General features: G+C 56.9%; 9 protein-coding genes across 9 annotated transcripts; 3 read left to right on the top strand and 6 right to left on the bottom strand.

The window, feature by feature from the left end:
- Positions 1-3: 3 nt before the first annotated feature.
- ACA1_325490 (fungal Zn(2)-Cys(6) binuclear cluster domain containing protein) lies at positions 4-2,406 on the bottom strand (the record flags this gene model as incomplete). Its single annotated transcript, XM_004348301.1, has 8 exons — positions 4-184; positions 458-552; positions 631-745; positions 823-908; positions 987-1,089; positions 1,159-1,783; positions 1,903-2,144; positions 2,279-2,406. 8 exons carry the CDS (start codon positions 2,404-2,406, stop codon positions 4-6), a joined length of 1,575 nt encoding a protein of 524 aa, XP_004348351.1.
- A 257-nt stretch (positions 2,407-2,663) lies between these two features.
- On the bottom strand, positions 2,664-3,850 carry ACA1_325480 (RNA recognition motif domain containing protein; the record flags this gene model as incomplete). The annotated part of the gene is made up of 3 exons (XM_004348300.1): positions 2,664-3,416; positions 3,508-3,614; positions 3,733-3,850. Coding segments are annotated over 3 exons (978 nt in total), but the record flags the coding sequence as incomplete, so codon positions are not given.
- Positions 3,851-5,848: 1,998 nt separating this feature from the next.
- Positions 5,849-6,836, top strand: ACA1_325470 (K+ channel tetramerization subfamily protein; the record flags this gene model as incomplete). The annotated part of the gene is made up of 2 exons (XM_004348299.1): positions 5,849-6,097; positions 6,276-6,836. 2 exons carry the CDS (start codon positions 5,849-5,851, stop codon positions 6,834-6,836), a joined length of 810 nt encoding a protein of 269 aa, XP_004348349.1.
- Positions 6,837-7,665: 829 nt separating this feature from the next.
- Positions 7,666-10,513, top strand: ACA1_325460 (tyrosylDNA phosphodiesterase-related, putative; the record flags this gene model as incomplete). Its single annotated transcript, XM_004348298.1, has 12 exons — positions 7,666-7,670; positions 7,746-8,429; positions 8,514-8,565; positions 8,658-8,726; positions 8,872-8,971; positions 9,055-9,140; positions 9,262-9,403; positions 9,480-9,664; positions 9,745-9,826; positions 9,907-10,012; positions 10,136-10,302; positions 10,386-10,513. The coding sequence occupies 12 exons, from the start codon at positions 7,666-7,668 to the stop codon at positions 10,511-10,513; spliced, it is 1,806 nt and encodes a 601-aa protein (XP_004348348.1).
- A 120-nt stretch (positions 10,514-10,633) lies between these two features.
- On the bottom strand, positions 10,634-11,664 carry ACA1_325450 (CBS domain containing protein; the record flags this gene model as incomplete). The annotated part of the gene is made up of 2 exons (XM_004348297.1): positions 10,634-11,272; positions 11,344-11,664. The coding sequence occupies 2 exons, from the start codon at positions 11,662-11,664 to the stop codon at positions 10,634-10,636; spliced, it is 960 nt and encodes a 319-aa protein (XP_004348347.1).
- Positions 11,665-11,966: 302 nt separating this feature from the next.
- ACA1_325440 (uncharacterized protein) lies at positions 11,967-14,832 on the bottom strand (the record flags this gene model as incomplete). Its single annotated transcript, XM_004348296.1, has 15 exons — positions 11,967-12,121; positions 12,219-12,321; positions 12,391-12,571; positions 12,754-12,825; positions 12,868-13,022; positions 13,117-13,181; positions 13,251-13,272; positions 13,347-13,427; positions 13,513-13,659; positions 13,742-13,884; positions 13,988-14,175; positions 14,250-14,352; positions 14,459-14,550; positions 14,614-14,719; positions 14,787-14,832. The coding sequence occupies 15 exons, from the start codon at positions 14,830-14,832 to the stop codon at positions 11,967-11,969; spliced, it is 1,659 nt and encodes a 552-aa protein (XP_004348346.1).
- Positions 14,833-15,190: 358 nt separating this feature from the next.
- On the top strand, positions 15,191-16,300 carry ACA1_325430 (uncharacterized protein; the record flags this gene model as incomplete). Its single annotated transcript, XM_004348295.1, has 2 exons — positions 15,191-15,949; positions 16,034-16,300. 2 exons carry the CDS (start codon positions 15,191-15,193, stop codon positions 16,298-16,300), a joined length of 1,026 nt encoding a protein of 341 aa, XP_004348345.1.
- Positions 16,301-16,339: 39 nt separating this feature from the next.
- ACA1_325420 (quinolinate phosphoribosyl transferase, cterminal domain containing protein) lies at positions 16,340-17,665 on the bottom strand (the record flags this gene model as incomplete). Its single annotated transcript, XM_004348294.1, has 5 exons — positions 16,340-16,453; positions 16,603-16,751; positions 16,875-17,030; positions 17,147-17,294; positions 17,384-17,665. The coding sequence occupies 5 exons, from the start codon at positions 17,663-17,665 to the stop codon at positions 16,340-16,342; spliced, it is 849 nt and encodes a 282-aa protein (XP_004348344.1).
- A 2,332-nt stretch (positions 17,666-19,997) lies between these two features.
- Positions 19,998-21,272, bottom strand: ACA1_325410 (uncharacterized protein; the record flags this gene model as incomplete). The annotated part of the gene is given in 5 exon segments (XM_004348293.1): positions 19,998-20,320; positions 20,413-20,577; positions 20,593-20,764; positions 20,811-20,903; positions 21,108-21,272. The coding sequence occupies 5 exon segments, from the start codon at positions 21,270-21,272 to the stop codon at positions 19,998-20,000; spliced, it is 918 nt and encodes a 305-aa protein (XP_004348343.1).
- Between the last annotated feature and the right edge of the window lie 10 nt (positions 21,273-21,282).

The raw sequence follows: 21,282 nt of genomic DNA, 5'->3' as shown, positions 1-21,282 counted from the left end.
CTCTCAGATGTTGTCCCAGACCTGATGCTGGTGCTGCGGCTGGTGGATGTCCTCGTGCGAGTAGTCCGCGAACTGGGCGTAGTCCGAGGGTGGAGCGTCGAACAGGAGCTGTGCCAGGTAGCACATGTCGTCTCGCTCGCTGGAGGCAGAATCGCCGTCGGTGGCGCCGAGTTGGCCGTGTTGGCTAAGAGACGACGGAGGAGATGAGTAGGAGTAGGGCGAGGTTGAAAGACTCGCGACAGAAGGCGGTGCTAAAGATGAAGAAGACGACGGGAAGCAGTCAGGCGCAGACGAAGACGAATGTGTGGCTGATGACAGAGGTACGCCGAGATGTGGAGCTGAGTGAGGGGAGGGCGGACTGGCCGAGCGATGTGAGGTCAGATGGCCGTGGTGGTGCATCGGATGGATGTATGGAGCAGGAGCGGTGTGATGATTTCCCGCGTGATGCTGGCCGAACAGAAGATTCGCTATGCCGACCCAGCTGTCGAATTGCTCGCCCTCATGCAGCACATCGTTCTTCCACTTGAGCATCTTGGCGATCGAGTACTTGGCCTGATACGTGCACAGAGTGCGGCGCATTTAGAAAGGGCTAAGTGTGAACTGTAATCCAGGGGTTGCAAGACATGGTACCATGCCGGAGTGATCGTAGAAGAACTGCACGTGCGACACGGCACGGAACGTGGTGCCGTCCCGTCGGCGCAGGAGCGAACTCATCCGATACACCTCGCTCACGCTCCATGGCGCCCTGCGTGATTGCTGTGAGTGAATGTCCGGTGCGCAGTCACCGCAGCGCAAACACAGCGATGGTGGGTGTAAGCGCACTTGGCGACGAGCACAGGGGCCATCCTTCTTGCAATCGCGGCGTTTTGGGCCCACACGCCCACCAGCGATGAGCCGGCCAGCTCGCTCTAAAGTAACCCCAAATAGGGAGAGGAACAGAGGATTAGGGCGTGTATTTCGTGAACTGATACCGACAGGAGCTGTACCGGTAAGAACTGCAGCATGGTGGCGAAGGCGTCGTTGGTAAAGAGAAACAGCGGCGGTGTCGATACTTCCATGCCATTCACCACGACCGCGCTGATGGGGTGACTGAACGGCGCCCGTGGTGGCGTGAGTTCAGGTGCCACGGGGGAAAGGTGGGCGTGAAAAAAGGTCTACCTGAACATGTTGTCGATCACGAACGGCCGCTCAGGTGGAATGTTGTAGTGGTTGAGGAAGGGCAGATACTTGCGAGCTTCTCGCAGCGACGGAGACACAGCGGCGGCAGAGATGAGCGGTGGAGGCTGCGGCGGAGACGAGAAAGGCATTGCGGTTGACGATGGTGGTGGCGGTGGTGCAGACGCCGGAGAGGAGGATCGGGGCAGTTCGATGGCGTCGATCTTCATGCGCGTGTGCGGTCGCTGGTCGAGGTCCAGGAACTCAGCCAGCCGTTTCTTCGCCTGTTTGTGCTTCTCTTTGAGCCTCCTCATCTTCTCCCGCAGGTCATGGTTCTCCTTCCGCATCTTCCGCATCTCTGCCGACATCATCTCTATCACGTTATTCGCCAGCTGCGACTCTGCCTTCACCGCCGATGATCCCCTCCTTACGAAGCCGCCATCCTCCAGCGCACTGTCGTCATCGTCGTCGTCATCATCGTAGTCGCTCCCGCCGTCGTTATCGTCGCTCCCGTTGTCATCGTCATCTGAGGAGAGCTCGCGCTGGGATGAATCGGGGGAAGTGAAGTAGAGTGGGACCCCGGTGTCGTAGTGCCCCGGGTGCGTGGCGCGCTGCTGGTGCCCAGGGTCTGGATCCCGCCTCGCAAGCGCATGGTCTATGCACAGTGCCCACATCACGCACACAAGTTTAGTGATAGCCGAGTGTCGGTGCCATACCCGAAGGCAACGAGAGCGCGGGTGCACAGACCTGTTCCTGCGCCGTTGGGGTGCACGGCAACTGTCATGCGATGGCGATCATCGGTGCTGTTATCGGGAGGAGCTACGTAGGAGGTGGACGACGATGACGAGGCCGCTGCTGCCGCCGCGGCTTTCCGGTCACGGGGTCGGTAGCGCGGGTCGGTCTTTCTGGGGCGGCCCCGCTTGCGCATCTGCACGTCGGAACACAAGTGCGCCTTGCCTATCTTGATGCAGCGCCGACATGGTCGCTCTCTACATGGGTTGAAGAAAAAGAAGAACAAAATGGCGTGTGATGACATACACGCACACGTTGGTACCACCACATTAGGCCCAAGAAGCTCAGACTACCCACAGCACAGAAAGCGAATGGGGCGGTGAAGTGGTACGGGCCGCAGGCGGTGTGGGAGATGCGACAAAAGTTGCAGGCCTTGCCGATCGGGTTCGGTCCCGGCTCGCTCGGCAGGTCGTGGTGCGCTTCGTCGTGGTGGTCCTGCAGCTGCCGTGGTGCTTCCATCTGTCCGTCAACAGAAACATTGACGAATGGAGGCTATTCTCAAGTAGACGCCTGCTTTTTTCGCCGCTGAGCTCCTGTTTTTCTTTCCTATCGGATGTTTTCGGGCGCTAGAATTAAGTCGCCTACTTTTTCCTCCAATCGCAAAAGCCATTCATAAATCGCCGCGCTGCCCCGCGGCGTGGTGCTTTTTATTTTTCTGACCAAACGGGTGGTGGCGTGCCCCTTTGCCTCTTGCGTGATGATCTGGACCTCTTCTCTCACTTGCGCTCACTGTAGCTACTGGAGTAGTCGCCTCCGCTGTAGCTTGCGTAACCCGAGCTGCTGCCGCTGCTGCCGCTGCTGCTCCCTCCACCACTTCCGCCTCCCGAGCTGCTGCTGCCGCCGCCACTGCTGCTTCCCCCGTAGGAGCCGCCGTAGCTGCCCGCACCGCTGCCGCCGCTGCCGCCACCGCTTGGTGGGTAGTTGCCGTAGGACGACGAGTAGCGATCGTCCGAGCCTTGGCCGTAGCCGCCCGGCGCGCCGTAGGAGTCGTAGCCGCCGCCGTAGCCCGAGTCTCTGCCGCCGTAGGAGCCGCGAGGGGGCATACCGTAGGGGGAGTCCCTCCTGCCGTAGGCGCTGTGCTCGCCACCACGGAAACCACCCCTGCCGCCATAACCGCCGCCGCCGCCATAGCCATCGTAGCCACCGCCGCCGTAGCCGCGGTCGTAGCCTCGGTCATAGCCTCGATCGTAGCCGCCATAGCCGCCACCACCGCCATAACCGCCGCCGCCGCCGTAGCCGCCACCGCCATAGGGACCGCCGTAGCCACCGCCGCCACCGTAGCCACCGCCGTAGGGACCGCCGAAGCCGCCGCGGAACCCAGGGTATCCGCCCATGCCGCCGCGGAATCCGCCCCTCCAGCCTCCGTAGCCACCGAAGCCGCCTCTGCCACCGAAGCCGCCGCGCCCTCTGCCGCCACCAACGCCCTCTGCCATCGCCTTCTTGACAAAGATCCGTCGGCCATCGACATCCTGTTGCGAACGACGAGTAGAGCATCGAGCATTGGTGGGAAATGGAGATCGCGGGCACAAGCGAGAAAAGTGCTGAGCGTCGAGTACGAACCGCAGAGTTCATGGCATCGCGAGCTGCGGTGGCGTCTTCAGAGGTGGCAAACGACACGAATGCAAAACCGCGTGAGCGGCCGCTGAAGTGATCGACAATCAATTTCACTGTGTGTTGTGTTGTGTGTGTGTTATGTGTGTGTTGGTGGTGTGGCCACAGAACAGTCCGCAGGTAAGAGAAGCAGCATTAGGCAAACAGCAACAAGAAGGCTGGTTTTGGTGGCACCATCAGTAACGGTGCCGTGCTGCCCGAAGAGTTCCTGTAGTTTCTCTCTGTTCGTCTCCCAATGCAGGCCAGCGACGTAAAGCTTGGTCTCCTCCTCACCGTTCGCGTTGAGACCTTCCTGTCAGCGGGAGAACGAAGAAAAAAGAAAATGTCAGTCTCACACGCATCCGTCTGTCCTCTCGAAGCTCTTGACTCTACCGATGAAAGGGTTTCTGGTGTTCAATTTCTCAATCTAGCGTTAATGTTGCTCTAATTTTAATCTACTTTTATCTCTAGCGTCTAATTTCGAAGTAGAGTACGCCAGTAACCTGTTCATGTGGGATCAATAGAGTGGGGATGAAGTAAAGGAAGAATGCAGGCTTGCTGGTGTAGGTGTGCAGCGTAATCTTACTCTGGGGGAATCCCTCCGCTCATCTCTATGGTCTCTATGGTCTCTATGGTCTCTGCGATCTCTGTGGTCTCTCTCGTCCCTCTCGTCCCTCCTGTCGCTTTCGTGATGATCTCTCTCATCTCTCACATCCCTATCGTCCCTCTCGTCCTTGCGCTCTCTCTCGTCCTTTTGGTCTTCGCCATCCCTCTGAGCTGCCACCTCCTCTCGTTGCTCATGTTCTCCTTCCATCAGCTCGCAAATTGATTTTGGCCCAAGCCGAAAAAGAGGAAATATTACGATTTTGTAAAAAAAGGAAAAAAACAAATCCTTGTGGCTTGGGACAGATGGAGGGGCAGCCCCTGACCTGTTCTGTCTGTTCAAGAGCTGTGCACTCTCCATGCCATGAGCGCCAGCTGTGGTGCACTACTCATGCTGTTGCAGCTCAGTGCAGTGTAACAGGGAGAGGTCACACTAAAATTGCAATAATTCAAGCCTGGCAAGAACCCAAGAAGGGCAGGGCAGCCCACACAAGCATTTCCTTTGATTCCAATGGTCATCAGTGTGCTTGGGTACATACCCTTTTTTTCTCCCTGCCTCAACTTCATGCAGCTGATGTCTCAGATGATTGTCACCACTTTGCCATGGCCACAGTGTGTTACAGAGTGGCAATGTGTATGTGCCCCTAGACCCAACACACTGGCTCCATCCAAGGTGAAGGCCCTCCAGTGGCTTGTGTGCTGCCTCAGGTGTGTCATAGTAACAACAAACTCTTAAATGATAGCTGCAATGTTGAGCTGATCCCAACAATCCCACAGGCTCACCAGGCAATTGCCCCTGCTTCAGCAACCAAGGCAAGCTAGAGTTGGCCTATGCCATGTTCACATAAGAAACAACAGGTACACACAATGTACCAGAAATATTGTTTATTCCTTCATCAGAGAGGTCCTCCACTGCAGGTGAGCCCTCAATAGTCCAAGTGCCCCACCCATGTGTTGTACCCAACAAAAAGTTTCTCTTCATGCTGCATACCAAATTGTCTGAACTGACACCACATATCCCTGTTCCACTGCTCACACAAGAGAAGGTAAAAGTCCTGTAGGCCACTCTCTTGTTTATACACATGCACATACAGCCCTGTTTCACTCAGAACTTGACACTGATGATGCCCAAAAGGTACAACAGATCCCCCTTCTGTTTTTGGCAGGGATGAGTTGGTTCTATTGGCTGCAATGGGCGGGCGTCCGCAGCATGTGATTTTCTTTTCCAGAATTCTCTTATTTTCTCGATCTTTTCCTTGTTCTTAGAGAACGACTCGATGAGAATTCGAGTGACATTACGTGAGCGTTCGTCAGGTGCCGTTGCCATTGGTCACGCGGCGAAATTCGGATGACTGAATCCTGGCTGCAAACGAGCAGAACACGATCAAGCCCAAGAGCCTCGCCAAGAAGGTCCCAACAACAGGCGTCTGTCAGGAGAATACATCAACGCGCATTGACACCAGCGACAGGCGCCGACAACAAAGGCGGCCCTCCTTCCTCGCCATTTTCCACACCTTCGACTGCACCCCTGCACTACCACTACAACTGCGCGCGAGGCGACCCCACAGCCAGCCGAAGGCATTAGTTATCGCGTAGACGTCTAGCGACAACTAATCCAGCAACCGCCTCTGCCTGCACAAGGCCAACAACATCAACCCACAACAAGCCGCAGAACTCCACAGATTCGCGAATATCCTCCAAGATCAGGATGAGCAGGACTCTTACACAACTGGTGGCCGAGCTGGGCGAGGCGACGCACAACTTCAGCAGCTCGACGAGCTCGGGCGCCGACGCGGCCTTGGCCCTGAACCACGTCTACGAGGCTGCACTGCGCGAGCTGCACCAGCTCCAGCACGAACGACAAAAGTGGGAGCTCGAACGCAAGCAAGCCGCCTTTCGCGACCAATGCATTGTCGACGAGCAGGCTCGCAACGTCCACCTCATTCGTCTCAACGTCGTACGTTCTTCCTCTCTCCCCTCGTCATCTCTTCCACTTCATCTTTTTCTCTTTGGCTTCCGCGGCGTTCCCAACGCTTCGTGCGTCGCCTCGCCCCACGGGAATGCGAGGAATGGGCGTGAATGGGTGTTTCCTGGGTCAATGTCGCTAACTGGAGGTGGGACGTTTGGTTGTGCAGGGTGGCGTCTTGTACGTGACCACGCGCGCCACGCTGTGCCGAAAGGGCTCCTACTTCGAGGCCATGTTCTCCGGGCGCCACGCGCTGACGCAGGTCGACGGTGCCTACTACCTCGACCGTAACGGGCGCGTGTTCGAGGGCGTGCTGGACTTCCTGCGCACGGGCATCGTGCAGCCGCCGCCCAACGTCACCTTCGAGCAGCTGATGCACGAGCTCGACTACTTCCTCCTGCTCGACCGCGGAGACAAGGGCGCGAGGGGAGAACACGGCGAGGCCAACGGCGCCAACAGCGGCGTGGTCCTCCGTCGCACGCCCGAGGTGAGCGAGCTCGAGGTCGGTACCACGGTCTGGGTCAAGGCGCAGCAGGAGACCCTCTACAACTACCCGCGCGGTGCGCGAAGTCACTTTGGCGGCAAGGCGACCGTGAGCGACCTCTTCTTCGCCGGCAACAGCATGCAGCAGATCGGCGTCACCTTCAAGGACGGCTTCACCTACTACTTCTGCTGCCGCGACATCGAGATGGAAGACCACACCCTCGAACTCGAACACCTCGCGCTCTGATACGTATCAGCCATGTCGGCACTGAGCGCGAGGTGGAAGCAGAGTGAGGATGTAAAGGAGGAAAAGGACCGTCGTAAGTTATTGCTGATCATCACCGCATGTAGATACGTGCAAAGAGAAGACACGCCACATCTGTAAAGTAAAACCCTTATTATCACCCCCAGCTACCGTGTGTTGCTCTTCTCGTCTACTGCGTCACGTCGTTCTCTCGACACGCCGCAGACCCCCGGTTTACTTCCGCAGAACACCAATGTTTTCCTCGAAGCCCAAACTCTTTGTTTTCCGCTCGATCTTCGAATGGATTGGGAGGGATTCAAGGACGAAGAGGAAGGGAATGCTTCCTTTGAGCTGGTGCCTATCTTTGAGGTGGCAGGAACGGGCAGTGGCCTCTCCCACGCTGGCGCTTCCCAGAGCAGAGCGGATGGTCGGAGATCCTTGTTAATCGCCGGGCGTGTTGCAGTCGGGCGAGGAGGTCAACTCGGTGTACAAGACAAGTAACATGAGCCTCCCTGAGCAGTGCTACCCAGAGTGAATTGCTTTCAATCTAATGCTGCATGAATGTTAATCCACCAGGCGGGTTAGTCGGCAGCAGGTTGAGCTGGAGGCACGATCTGTTCGCAATGGCAACAGCGGCGTGGTGGTTGTGACTTTGGTACGCCTCTCCTGCTCTCTTTCTGAAGGTGTGGAACACTCAAAGCCTTCTCTCTGCCTCGTCTTCCTTCCACAACGTGCCGCGAAGACAGGGGCGAATCCCTCCGTGGTGCGCCACTGTCGCGAGGGTGCGGTGGAAAGGGAAACGATACTCGCCCGCAAGGGTGACACGGCCGAGATGCGGTGGGCGCACCCTTCCTTCTCGCTCTCGTGAAAACGTGCGTGGCCTGAGTTGTGTGGATTGAATGCGCTGTACAGGGTGGGCGACGTGCTGTGCCTGCTCGCCGCTGACTACTGCTTCCGGCTCGAGAGACCATCACGCGACCGTTCACACGAACGATCACCCTTAAAGAGAGCTAAGGCGGACACGCAAGCAGCGGAGGGGGACGACGACCCAGTTGACCCGGCAAAGCGACGGCGACTCGAGCACGAGAGCAACACACAACAAGGAGAAGACGGCGGCGGCGAGAGGAATGTGAAGCAGGACACGCACGACGGTGCAGCACGCACGGGACCTGGTGGGAGGGCCTCTCATCGGCGCGCGGGCAGCGAGCTGGTGCCGCTCGAGTTTGAATTCGGTGAGCACGGCGCCACGGTCAAGGTGCTCGACCTCACCCGGGAGTCGGACGACGATGCCAGCCCAGTGCCAGTGCCGGCAAGGACCGCCTTGTCGAAGCGGGACCAAGACAAGGCGATGGACGACGTGGCCGGCGTGCTTCCACACCTCCCACCCGACCAGATTCGCAAGGTGCTGGCCAAGCTCGACTGGAATGTAGAGGCGGCCATCGACAAGCTGCTGAGCGTCGGGGAGTCTCCTGAAGGAGACGAACAGCCGGAGCTGGTCGTCGTCGACGACGACGAAGCAGATCTGGCAGGCGAGCTCGTGCCTTCGAACTCGTTCGCCGAAGCCGAACCGTACTATCATCTCAACTGGCTTCCCAAGTATGCTCCTCCTTCAGCTTCTCTTGCGCGCTCACTGACGCATTGAATGCTCACCAGTGATCTCGTGCCGCGCGTCTCGCTTAGATTTCCTGCCGACGCGAACCAAGGAGCCCTCGGGATCAGGCAGATCATTCCCGTACCCACGACGCTCTCTGCCCTCCTCCTACGTTGTATCGATCGAGAGCTTCGTTAATCCTATTTTCTTTGTTTGTTTGTATGTTCCCTCAGGAAAATGTGGAGCGTGCGGTGATTGTGACGTACCAGGTGGACATGGATTGGCTCATGCGTCGGTGTCCCGTACTCAAACGTGTGCCCTGGTCTCTCATACATGGCGAGAGAAACGTTGGGGTAATGCAACAGCCCCTTGTCGTATGATATGTCTCATCTAGAAAACTGTGTTGTACTTCCTTCCATGTTGATTAACTCGTGTGTGGTGCGCCAGGTGCTGCCCCATCCACCGCCGCCCAACGTGCACTACCACAAGCCGTGGGTGCTGGATTACGGATGCCACCACGGCAAGATGATGCTTCTGTTTTGGAAAGGTACGTCCAATGCGCGCCATCGCATCGGTGGCTGACACTCACACGCGAGCCTATCAATGCCATAATAGACACGTTGCGCGTAGCGATCACCACCGCCAACCTCATACAGAAGGACTACGAGAGAAAAACGCAGGGCATTTGGTTGCAAGACTTCCCAAAGAAGAGAGGGGTACCCCAACAAGAGTCTCTGGTGGTGCAATGAGAGAGCCAACACTAAAAGTGGTGTTATTGTTGTTGTGCCGAAGGGTGCGTCGTCCGCCAGCAGCAGTCAAGGTTCTGGGCTGGCTCAGGATTTCGAGGACACGCTGGTGGACTACTTCGGCCACATGGGCAACGAGCGACAGCTCCAGTTCCAGCCCTCCTCGCTACGACACTACGACTACTCCGCCGTACGCGTAGCCCTCGTCACCAGCGTGCCGGGCTATCACTCGCGTACACGCTTCCCCCCCCCCCCGCACAATCCATCTCACTTGCTAACGCTCGCTTCGTGTCTCGTCGCGCTCTACAGGAGCAACGCTAAACCGGTACGGACACATGCGCCTGCGCGGCCTATTGTCCAGGGTCACCATGCCGGCCGAGATTGAGCGACGCTCGTCGGTGGCCTGTCAATTCTCCTCGGTCGGCTCCCTCACTGCCAAGTGGGTCGAGGAGGAGTTCGGGCAGAGCCTCATGGCCTCCGCCGGATCGTCCGACGTACGACGCACCTGCAGCCCATGATGGCCAGACGAAGCCACCTCACAGCGTACACGCCCACACGTCCACCAACCCAATAGAGCAAGAAGGAAGCGCAGGTGGAGCTTGTATGGCCGACGGTGGACTACGTGCGAAGCTCGATCGACGGCTACGCAGCCGGAGGTTACCCCAGTCCGCCCACACCAGTTGTCCAGCACCTGCCCTGCTCACCTCTTTTTGGGGCTTTGGTGTGGAATGTGCAGGTTCGCTGTGCTTTGGGGAGAGCAACAGGAAAGACTTTATGACGCCTCTGTTTCGCCAGTACAAGGCCATGCCAGAGAGTCGAGGCCGTGTAACGCCCCACATCAAGTGCTTCACGCGACACCGTGACTCTCACTTGGCCTGGTACCACTTGTCGCTCTTCTCCTCCGCGCACAAACGCTGATTCACAATTTGTTTCGTTGTTCTTTGTTTCGTTGTGGCCTGCAACAGGGTGTGTCTGACCAGCGCCAACCTGTCCAAGGCCGCGTGGGGCGCTCTGCAGAAGGGCAACACGCAGCTGATGATCCGCAACTTCGAGATCGGGGTCCTGTTCCTCCCCTCCCACTTCGACGACCGAACCTTCATCGCAGGCTCCGCACCTGCCGCTCTGTCCAAAGGTACCCCCCCTCTCCAGCTCTCTCCACGCCTCCGCCTGGTGCAGCCCGGCCGACAATGCAGTGCGTGTGGGGTGTGTGTGCAGACTCGGTGGTGATTCCGCTGCCCTATCGAATAGAGCCGCTGGAGCGCTATGGACCACGCGACGAGCCCTGGATCTGGGACCTCCCCCGTCCTGAGCCCGACGCACTTGGCCAGACGCGAGGCGTGTGATGACGCTCGTCGTACCCACGTTGGTTGTGTGTTGACAAAATGTATTTCTTGAGAGGTGTGTGTTGATAGGTTTTTTTTAGGTACAAGAGGTGGAAGGGATCTAAGGCGGATGGATGCACATCAGGCCTTGGCGGTGACGATGCGGGCGATGTCGGTGAGCGAGACGACGCCCAGGGGCTTCATGGAGACGGGGTCGACCACGAACACCCTGTGCACGCGCTCTTCGGCGAGCTTCTTCACCACCGTCTGCAGGGGCGTGGTGGGGATGCACCACACGCGGTAGCTCTTGCAGGTGCGGCCCTCCTCCTTCCGCACGTGCTCGAGGAACTCGACGACGGGCAGCAGCAGCGCCTGGAACCGGTAGTCGGTGATCAGCTTCAGGTCGGTCGCGCTGAGGCAGCCCTGGAACGCGCCCTCGGCGTCTACCACCGCCAGGGCGCTCAGGCCCTTTGCGTGCATGGTGATGAAGGCGTCGATGGCCTTGGTCGAGGTGGGCACGGTGACGACCTTGTCGGCGCCGGCCACGAGGCCCAGATCGGTGATCGAGGCGTGGGCGCGAGCCTGGCCCAGGTACTTCTCGGGGTCGGTCGCGAGGAAGCGGTTGGCGTCGGTCTGCGTGAGCATCGCCACGATGCGCGTCGGGTCCTCTGAGTCCACCACCGGCACGCGGTGCACCCCGCGGGCGAAGTTGCGCAGCACTTCGATCAGCGGCGCGCCCAGCGTGCAGGGCAGGAACGGGTTTCTGGTGGACAGGTTGACCTGTGTTTGTAGTGTAGAAATAGATGTTTGAGTGGGAGGAAGGGGGGGGGTGGTAGAAGAGAACTACATACCCCGGTGGCGACGTTGGTGGTGTTGAAGCGCTCGCTGCGCTGGACGAGCATGTCCATGTCGTCGTTGTGGAGGGTGGTGGAGAGGGGCGAGACGCGCGACTCGACGGGCTCAGAGGCGACCTGGAGCAGGAAGGACAGGACGTCGAGCACGTCGATAAGGCCCTCGCACTTGGATTCGAAGTCGACGACGGGCGCGGCGAGGATGTGGTGGCGGTAGAGCGTGTCGAGGACCTCCTTCACCGTCGCGGTCTTGCTCACGACGTGGATTTGGGCGGGCAGCTGCTGGTGGCTAAGAACGTCTCTCACTGTGGCGGTTTCCATTTGCTCGTGGTGTGTGTGTGTGTGTTGGAAGGTTTAGGTGAAGAGTGGAAGAGAACTTTGGGTTCTTGTTGGTACTGCGGGAGTCCAAGTGGTGTGGTGTAGGTATTCGAGGGGAGCTGTGCTGTGATGATAAGTGTGAAGCGGTGGACCACTTATATAAGCGCAGGCCAGGAATTTCATCTAAACTTGGCGCATAACTGTACGACGTGTCGCCCAGAAATTGTCGAAATTTCTGATTTGTCGGCGGTAACTAACCCGGTTGACGAGCCTCAAGCAGCGCAAGGGCAGCCGAGCAAGGTCTGTCAGGAGAGGGAGGCGAGGAACTCCTCGATTTCGGCGTCGGTGTGGACGGCAGCGATGCGCTGGAGGCCTTCTCGCGCTTTGGGCTGGGCCTCGGCAGACTGGGCCAGCTTGCCGATGGCCTCCTGCATACTCCTCCCCTCGTCGCTCTCCTCGCCTGCACGTCATAGAGCGGTCGGTTGTCAACTTGCGCCTTTGCCGCAACAGCACCTTCTTCTGTGGGTGCGCGGCGCGGTAGATGAAGCGAGCAGTACCATGCAAAGACGCCGCCCTGCGCTTGCACACGTCCGCGGAGATGTCCAGGTGCAACGCGTACACGTTCCAGTACCCGGCAGCATGCAGCGTGCTGATCCACCCCTACATGCCATCGGGGTGAGTTGCAACATATATATGAAGCCAACGACGAGGAATAGCAGGAAGGCGCACCTTCCGATGGACGGGGTTCAGGACCGAGGCATCGACGACGACGTCCTTGGGCCTGCCCTCCTCTGACATTTCGCTCAAGGTCGTCAACATGTGAGCCTTGCACTCCACATGGCCCTTGTAGTCATCCTCACTGAAGCGTAGCCATCCGCGCTTGGCCAGCCTCTTGGCGATCGTCGTCTTGCTGTTGACAGGGTGAAGAACATACAGTCGCGAGTTAGGCCTTCTGCCCAGAAGAGCAGCCGGATCAAGGCGAACACGGCCTGGATGAAAGGCGGTGGGCAGTGGTAGTACCCGCTTGCTGGAATGCCTACGAGTAGGAGGCCTAGGGGTCCGTTATCAGGAGGAGCCCAGAATTTCTGGTACCTGAGCTGTCCCACAGCATTCATGACGTCGCTCCCGTACCTGGTCAAAAGCGCGTCAGCTCCTCCAAGCCGCCTACGAAGCGCCAGAAGAGAGCGGAGAAGCGGCAGAGTGTACCTGCCCCACTCCTTGGGACCCATGTCCAGCTCGGCCCGGAGCGATGCCGCGGTCATGGGCTTCTCTCGAGTGGCGATCTTCGCCACCGCCTCCTTCACCCGGCCTTCCATTGTGGCATCAAAATTGCCCCAGTGCACTTCCTCGATGTCTCTCGGCTGACACCATTCGACGAATCGACGTCGGGAGGCGACAGTCAGTCAAGTGAAGGCACAGGCAAACAGAGTCCAAGAATGAAGCGGCTGCGCGCACCTTGACTTTGTACATGGTCCGGCCAATCAAGTGCTGCTTGGCGTCGAGCAAGTACAGCACGTGGCCTGAGACACGTCAAGCGATGAGTGTTCGTGGGCGTTGGGGCGTTCGCCGCGGTGAGTAAGCACACATACCTTCCGTCGCAAAGTGGTTGTACTGCGTGTTTGTTTGCTCGTGAGCTCAGGGGATCAATCAAGTGCGGCCAAAAGCAACATCATTGTGGAGCCTACCTCGTATTTGTGCTTGAGCCCGTGAGCTTTACGGTACTCTTCGTTGAGCGCAAAGTCCCTCTCCTGATACTCCTTGCAGACCTATATACACACGTCCGTGCATCGATTAAAAATGTCTGCAGGCATAAGGCGCTCAGCATGGGCGGAGCCGAAGGGACGCGCGTACCCTGACGACCTCGGCTTGGTCGAACGGATGCAGCACATCTCCACCCTCCTCGGGGCTTACGATGATCGGTGAGATCTGTCCACTGACAGTGGTCGAAAAGAGCGGCTGCAGGTCGAGGTCAAAGTCATACTTGACCAGATGAGGCTCCTGATGTACGAGATAGGAGGGTAGGTAAACGGCAAATCTCCAATCAAGTCTACGACCGGTTGGAATCTGGTGGGCTGGGTACCTTGTTGCCACACAGCTCGAACGTCAAGGATTGTACGAGGGGGTTCGCGAGCAGGGCCAGTCGAGCGGGGAGATTCTTCCATAGACCTCCCTCGGGCACTCCACCATCAAAACCCAAGACCTGAAGCGTGGAGGTGAAGAAGTCTGACACACACGGTGAGTACACACGGCACACGGCACACGACACACGACACACGACACAATTAAGTCGCATCGGATAAGGCGCAATCGAGGGTAACGGACGTACTGCCAAAGGTGCCGTCGGCCAAGCTGGCAGAGCCCTTGGACTTGCCGGTGACGTAGGTGTTACCGTCCTCGTCGGTGTATTTGAAGAAGAGCACGTTCATCCCGTTCCATTTGGTAGCCACGTAGTAGTGGCAGCACGCCTCCGAAAATGTCTTCCACTCGTTGTTCTCCTTTGTGGCATACGGATATCTAATGCAGAGCGGGCACACGTTAGGTGCATCATCTCATGTGATCCGTGAGAAGGAGCGTAGGAGCGCACGCACTTGAGCTTCGGAGTGCCGTAGATGGTCTGCGGCTCGACCCTGCGCCTGTTGACGTGAGTGATGAACAGCGCACCACCCATACTGCCCTCCTTGCGGCAGATCCCTGCACCATGGTGATGGGCAGAGAGTACAACACAGACGTCAGATGTGAGCACGTGCACAGTGGCCGGCGGTAGGCACAAGCAGGTATGAGGGAAAAGGTGTCGTACAGCCCTCCAGCGAGTTGCCGGGGTTGAAAGGGTCATTGGCCACCTTGAACGGTGACACTTGCTTGGGAGTGCAGCCAAACAACCTCGCTGCTCTGCTCCACCAACCAAAATAAGATTGTGACGAAAGAAATCTAAAACAATAACGGTGCTTGTACTCGCTCTTGGGATCTTTGATTTTGGGCTGCCGCTCCTTGGTACTTGTTGTTGTTGTTGTTGTTGGGCGCTGAGCATTGTTGTCCTCCCAGTCGCCGTGCCTGCCCCCTTGGTATCGCGATCAAATGATGAGATCAAATGGAGGTAAGGCACGACAAGAAACTGAAAATAGTACTCTTCCTCCTCCCTTGCTGTGCCGCTGCCGCAGGGTTCTCCATCATGCACCCAACGACTGACTACAACACAACCCTATGGGATCGAAGTCTTGCTCCAAGAGATTTTTTGGCTTGCCTTGGCTTTGCGCCTTGCTTTCAATGGCGGCCGGGTTCGAATCCGGCCGGAGGCAAGACACTGTGCCACAGGTCCCAGCGATTGGTCGACGGTTTAAGGTAATAAATTAATAACAGCGACACCAAGAAGAAGGGAACGGAGCTGTGGTGTAGTGTTCCCCGAACTGTGGCTCAGAAAAGCGAGAAGAGAACCCCCTCCCTTTTGCTTCGGCTGGCGCCCCATTCAAAAGGGGAGGTTTCTCCTGGCCTAACCCTCTCTCGAGTAACCAACGCGCGCCAAAACAAAAGCATGCCGGACTTTGCCTTCCGCGATATCGTGCCTGCGGTTCGCCGCACCGAGTGGTCGAGGGTGCGGGCCTGCACGTGGGTGGGTCTGGCCATCTTTGTCGTCTTCTTCTCGCCATTCCTGGTCGAGGGAACGGCAGTGGCGCTGGCGCTCGTGGCCCTCGTTCCGCTGGCGCTGGGCCTGGGGCTCATCGAACACTTCGTGCCCTCCGTGTGGCTCAGCATGGTCGTCCTCTTCATCCACGTCGCGGGCCTCGCCGACCTGGTTTCTGACTTCAACCTGCTGGGCAAGACGCTCATCGCCTACTTCACCGGCAGCTGGGTCGACGACGAAGACGAGAACGCAGAGGGCGACTCCGACGAACGACAGCTCCTGCTCGCTCGCGTGCTCATTACCCTCATCGGTGCACTTCCCGTCATGCTCTTCCTCATGTTCGGTATGCCGCCCACGGTGAAGCTATTCGACGACCTGGACGGCACCTCTTCGTCGTCTTCGCAGAAGTCGTCCTCGAACAGCGGCATGAGCAACGGAGTGGCGCTCATCCTCTTGGCGCTGGTGTGGAAGGTCATCATGGTGTGCCTGCGGCTGTTCCTCCTCTTCCGCGTGACGAAGGACATCATCATCGCCGGGCGCATACGCAAGGAGTCTCGCACTGCCATAGAGCTCACCGAGCTCTTCCTGTTGGCCGATCTCCTGTGGAGCGGCATCCCGCTCGGCGTGCTCACCTTCCTCGAACTCTTCTTCTACGGCGATGGCTTTAAGGTACAAACCACCACCACAGCCCTCCAACCCGTTCTGAGAAGTGTAAGCTTACGAATATGTGTCCCACACATTTGGCGTCAACAGGGTGACGAGGTGCAGGTCTTTGAGCTTATCAAGCTGGTCGCGGTGGCGGTGGATGCACTGGCGGCGTCGTACATCATCTACTTTGCCATCTTTGGTCTGGGCAGGTTCTGCCACCTCGAGGGCCATGACGACGAAGACGAACCAAAGCACGAACACGACGAGCACCCGCACACTGCCGAGCGCAAGAAGGTGACCCCAGCGATGACCGCGATACAGGCGGAGAAGGAACCACTCGTCATCAACCACGCCAAGAAAATGAATGTATGAGTCGTGTCGTCTCCAGACAGTGTGCTGGGGACCATGTTGTTACTGTTGGGCGTGCCGGATCTTGAGGCTGTAGTCGATGTGGGGCACACTTTGCGAGAGCAAGCCCAGCGAAATGACGTCGACGCTCTCGTGGAAGTACTCCGCGATGTTGTCCTGCGTGATGCCCCCACTGGCCTCGATCAACGTGTGAGGGTACTTGGCCTGAGATCGAACGGTAGATACGCGCGAGCGTCAGTAAGACTATGTCATCTGACACGTGTCTGGAGATCATGGGGTGTGGCGCGTTAGAGATGCCATCGCACCTTGAGGTTGCAGGCCGTTGTTTTTAATTTGGCGGGGGTGAAGTTGTCCAGCATGACGATGTCGGCTCCAGCCTGTATCGCCTCCTCGGCCTCTTCTTGGCTCTGGCACTCCACTTCAATCTTCAGAGAGAACCCGCACACCGAGCGCGCTGATTTGACGCAACACAAACCATGGTGAAGCTCGCGCCGTGAGTCGACTCGCAACCTTTGTCCATCACTCGGCCTGAAGGCCCAATGGGAAACGCAGGTGGGTGCACAAGATATACACGCACCTTTCTTCACCGCGTTAGTGATGCTGCCCGTGCTCACGACGTGGTTGTCCTTGAGCATGACCATGGACGACAGGTCGTAGCGGTGCGTATCGGCCCCACCGACCAGCATGCCGTACTTCTCAATGATCCTGAAGCCAGGCGTCGTCTTCCTCGTGCCTATAGAAAGAAACATAGAGGGGATGTAGTTTCGTTAAAACGAACACATGTGTCCGGCCCCCTTACTCCACCCTCGTAGTAGGGGGGTGTGTGGGTGGTGGAGGTTGTTTCCGTACCGGCGACTTGGCCCTTCCAGCCGTGCTGTTGCGCCAGCGAGGTGAGGTGGTGTGCGAGCGTCGCAATACCACTGCATCGGGCGATGAGGTTGAGCGCAGTCCGCTCGCCCATGAGAATGTTCCGTGCTGGTCCCCGCACATGTGCCACCTGCCGCCGCATGTACATGGAGGACACATGAGGTGTGAAGTGGTGGTTTTTGGGGGGGGGGGTGGAGAGGGCGCCAGGGACTACGACACCTCAGCGATGGGTTGGAAGGGGGTGCCTTCCTGGAGGTGCCACTCAACGGTGCAGTGAACCTCGCGGAAGACGGCATCGAAGAAGGGCACGCCAGCGACTACGCCGGGAGCCTTGCCCAGGAGCACGGCCACCTCCTCTTTGTCGCCCACCACGAAGCCGCCATAGTCGAACGAGGGGATGTCCTCGGCCAGCCACTCTTTTACCTTGGCCTCGACCGTGCCAAAAGGCAACAGACCTGCCAACCCCACCACGGCACCGCTGCTGCGCGTCTGCTTGTCCATCTCTCTCTCTCTCTCGAGTTTTAGGGTCTACGCTGGGTTGTCTTCGTCTTCAATCTTCGCTGCATACTGTGCGCACACGTGGCGAAATTTCGGGCAGGCTCAATGTTCTATTGGCGCTGCATCAGCCACACAACCACAGGGGGAGGCTTGAATAAAAGCAGAGCATTCCTGTCTAACTGCTCTCAAAGATGGTGTGCCTGGCCTCTGGACCTCCAACCACAACACCACTTTCTCAGGCCTCCAGAAAATTGTTTTCTTTGTGAAAACAAACCCACAGGCTGCTAGACATCTCTACCAGGGTGCAGGTGTATGTGCCACATACATATGCTCACATATGCTGATGTAAACCACTGTTGGTTGAGCTGTGTTGTGAGATTGGAAAATTAGAGTTGGTAGTGTGGTGGCAATCATGGACAAAAAATGGGCAATGATGAGTGCCATGTGTTTCAGGTCTATTTTGGGGTGGCTTCTTGCTAAAGCTCTCCACATAGTGCATCAGAAATACTCCACTGTCTTTGTCATTCTCTTGCATTGGTAGCTGCATTGCAAAGTGTGAGAAAGAAAGAGAGAGAGAAGATAAGTGAGCAAGCAGATGAGGACAGAAGAATTAATGGACCCTGCAGGAACCAAGTGTTTATGAAAAAGGGTCAGTGACCCTTTTTGCTTAACACAAAAATCAAGTATCTGTAACCATTTGGCTGTTTTTCATGAGGTTGGTGTACAAATCAAGGAAAGCTTGGGTATCATTTTCAGAAAATGTACAGAAGTGGAGGATGCTATTGAAGAAGAAATGACAAAAGCAGAATCCCTTTTTATGTACAGATTTACCATCTGACGCATGTTGGATTGCAATTTCGCTGAAATATGTGCATTTTTATGGTCTTTTCTTGCATTTTCTACCCATTTTCTGTTCACATTTCTCAGATTATGTGCATTGAACTGGCCAAAGTTCACTGATGACACCAATCTGTTTCTGGAGGGTGTGCAGATGCTGGTGTTACAGCCCTGACAATCTGTACATGCTGCCAGATAGTTAGTCAGCATAGTTATCTGATGCAAGGAACGCTCTCTGCGTTGTTTTAACTATTTATTTCTTTTTCTGCTAACATGGAGAAGAAATAAAGAATAAATAGTTAAAACATGGTCTGGTATGGGGTCTTTTTCTTGTGAATGAGGTGTAGAGGGAGGGAGGGAGGGTAGGGAAGAATGCAGAGAGTGTTCCTTGTGTTGGATAACTATGCTTACCTGACAGTAATGCCAGTTACCCTCTGGAGGAATGCTCTCTGCATTGTTGACTGCAGAGACAGTGAGTGGTTAGAGGTGAGTGATAGTGTCGTTGCTGTCACTGTCTTTGTCAGAGGTCAGGGACTGGTTGTCAAGATCATTGGGATCCTTGGGATTGATGGCGTTGAAGAGGATGTCTGAATAGGTTGTGGGGATCTTGGTGATGATGTAGTGTTGGTGGAAGGTGGCAGGGTCTCACCATCCACCCAGTCTGAAGATCACATCCACATCAATACCAGCCAAGATGCCTGCCATCACACCCAACTTGCAGAACATGCAGGCAGTGAAGATGGAGGTGTCAAGGCCAGCCACTCATGCAACAGCCTTGAGGATCACAGCACACAATTGCTGGGGGAGAGAGGTCCATGTGGGCACTCCAGCTCAAAGACAATGCATGGGTCCTGGATGCAGCTTCAGATGGTGGAGGTGGAGCAGGCCCACCATTTCCAGGTTGTGACCAGGCACAGGCATTTGTCACTGCACTCATAGAGGCAGACAGTGTGGCCTTCTCCATATAGGTCATTTTTGTACCCAACAACAGGTACAACCAACATGTCCTTGGTGTCGATGTGTTTGATGTGGATGGTGTTGAACTGTGGGAGGATGGCCACAGAGGTCCAGAGTGCGCTGAGCATGCAGAGGAGCATGAGGAGCTTCACACATGTCTTCTGTAGCAACATTTTGAGGCCCCAACCCTTGAAGAGGTCAGTCAGGCTTGAGAGGTCGAAGACTCACCCATGGTTGACAGGCTGCTTCATACAGTCATGGACAAGTGCTCTCCAAAGACATTTGATGAGCAGATCACAGGTAGGTTGGAGGCTGATCAGTTTGTAGACTGCAGCAATGGCTGCAAGCAGGCCATTGATGGTTGAGGATGGGCGTTGTGAGGATCTGGTGGCCACTTTGATGAAGTTGGCAATTGTGGCCACTGCTGTCAGGCCTGTTGGGGGGAACTTGAGGCTGTCTGCCCAGCAGTGGTCACAGAACCACAGTAGGGAACTGTGGTAGTGCCACCATGTGGATGGTGTGAGGGCTAGGTTGAGCATATTTAGTGCCAGCCCAGACCAGCCTTCTGTTCTGTGTCTCCACAGATCTTGAAGGCTGCCCAGCGCCAGTGGGGATTGTGCAGGGGTTTGGGGGGTAGAAGGCCCTGCCACTTGAACAAGTCTGGGATGTTGGGGATTGGGATTGGGGGTGTTGTGGACATCTGGCAGAGGTCCTGGAACCATGGTCTGCCAGGCCACACCAGTGTGATGATTGTGGCTGACGTGTGTTGTTGTTGGAGGAGGCGTAGCACACATGGGATAAGGGTGATAGGGGGAGTTGCCCAGTTGGTCTCCCCACACCAGTCCTGAGCAGTGGCATCAACAGCTTCAGAGTTCAGCTCCCAGAATCAGCTGTTGAAGCAAGGGAGCTGTGTGTTCACCACCATGGCCATCCAATCAATGGTGTGGGGTCCCCACTTGTGGTTGATGAAGTGGAAGAGGCTAGCCTCCACTTGTGCTGGGGGTAGAGCCAGCTGAGGTGGTCAGCTCTGTTGTTCTCAACGCCTGGGAGGTGTATGGCCAACAATTGGATGTTGTGGTGCTCACACAGGTCAAATATCTTGTGGGTCATGCAATTCATCACTGGGTTTCAGCCACCAAGGTGTTTGATGTACACAACTGCAGTGACATTGTTGCAGTGGAGGAGAATCAATTTCCCCCACAGGCAGGGGAGGAGGGCTTTCAGGGCTTGGTGGACTGCCTTGAGCTCCAACTTGTTGATGTGTTGGCTGCAATGCTTCCACCAGCCCATGGAAGTAGTGCTTGAGTCCTTCAGGGCTGTGCCACCCAGTGAGGGAGGTGTCAGTGTCAAGCACTAAGGGCCAGGTCAACACCACTCTCCCATCCCACTTGGAGAGGCCTGCCAACCACTCCTCAAGGTTGTGGATCGCTGCCTGGGACAGCTTGATCTGGCTGTTCCAATCAGAGCAGTGGCCAATGTCACAGAAGAGGTTGCAGAGGAGAAGTCAGGCTGGGAGGACTGCTCAGGTGAGGGAGACACAGTGGCCCGCTACTGCAGCTGCACAACACATGGGAACCAAGTGGTGGTGGCAAGTGTGGAGTAGGAGGCATGAAATGTCATGGTGGAGAGTGTGTGACTTGGCTGCTGGGACACAGAATCTCAGCTCCACCATCATGTCAACAATGAGGCCAAGGAACTCCTTGGCCTGGCTGGGCTCAAGTGAGGACTTCTCCCAGTTGACTGACCATCCCAGGTTGGTCAGCAGAGCCAGTGTAGTGGATTGGGCCTGGAGGGCCTCTTCCCAGCTGGACGCCATCATGATGATG

Source organism: Acanthamoeba castellanii (genome assembly GCF_000313135.1).
Source record: "Acanthamoeba castellanii str. Neff unplaced genomic scaffold scf7180000084495, whole genome shotgun sequence".
In the NCBI taxonomy this organism is placed as follows: domain Eukaryota; phylum Discosea; order Longamoebia; family Acanthamoebidae; genus Acanthamoeba; species Acanthamoeba castellanii.
This window is presented reverse-complemented; position numbering and strand designations above follow the sequence as displayed.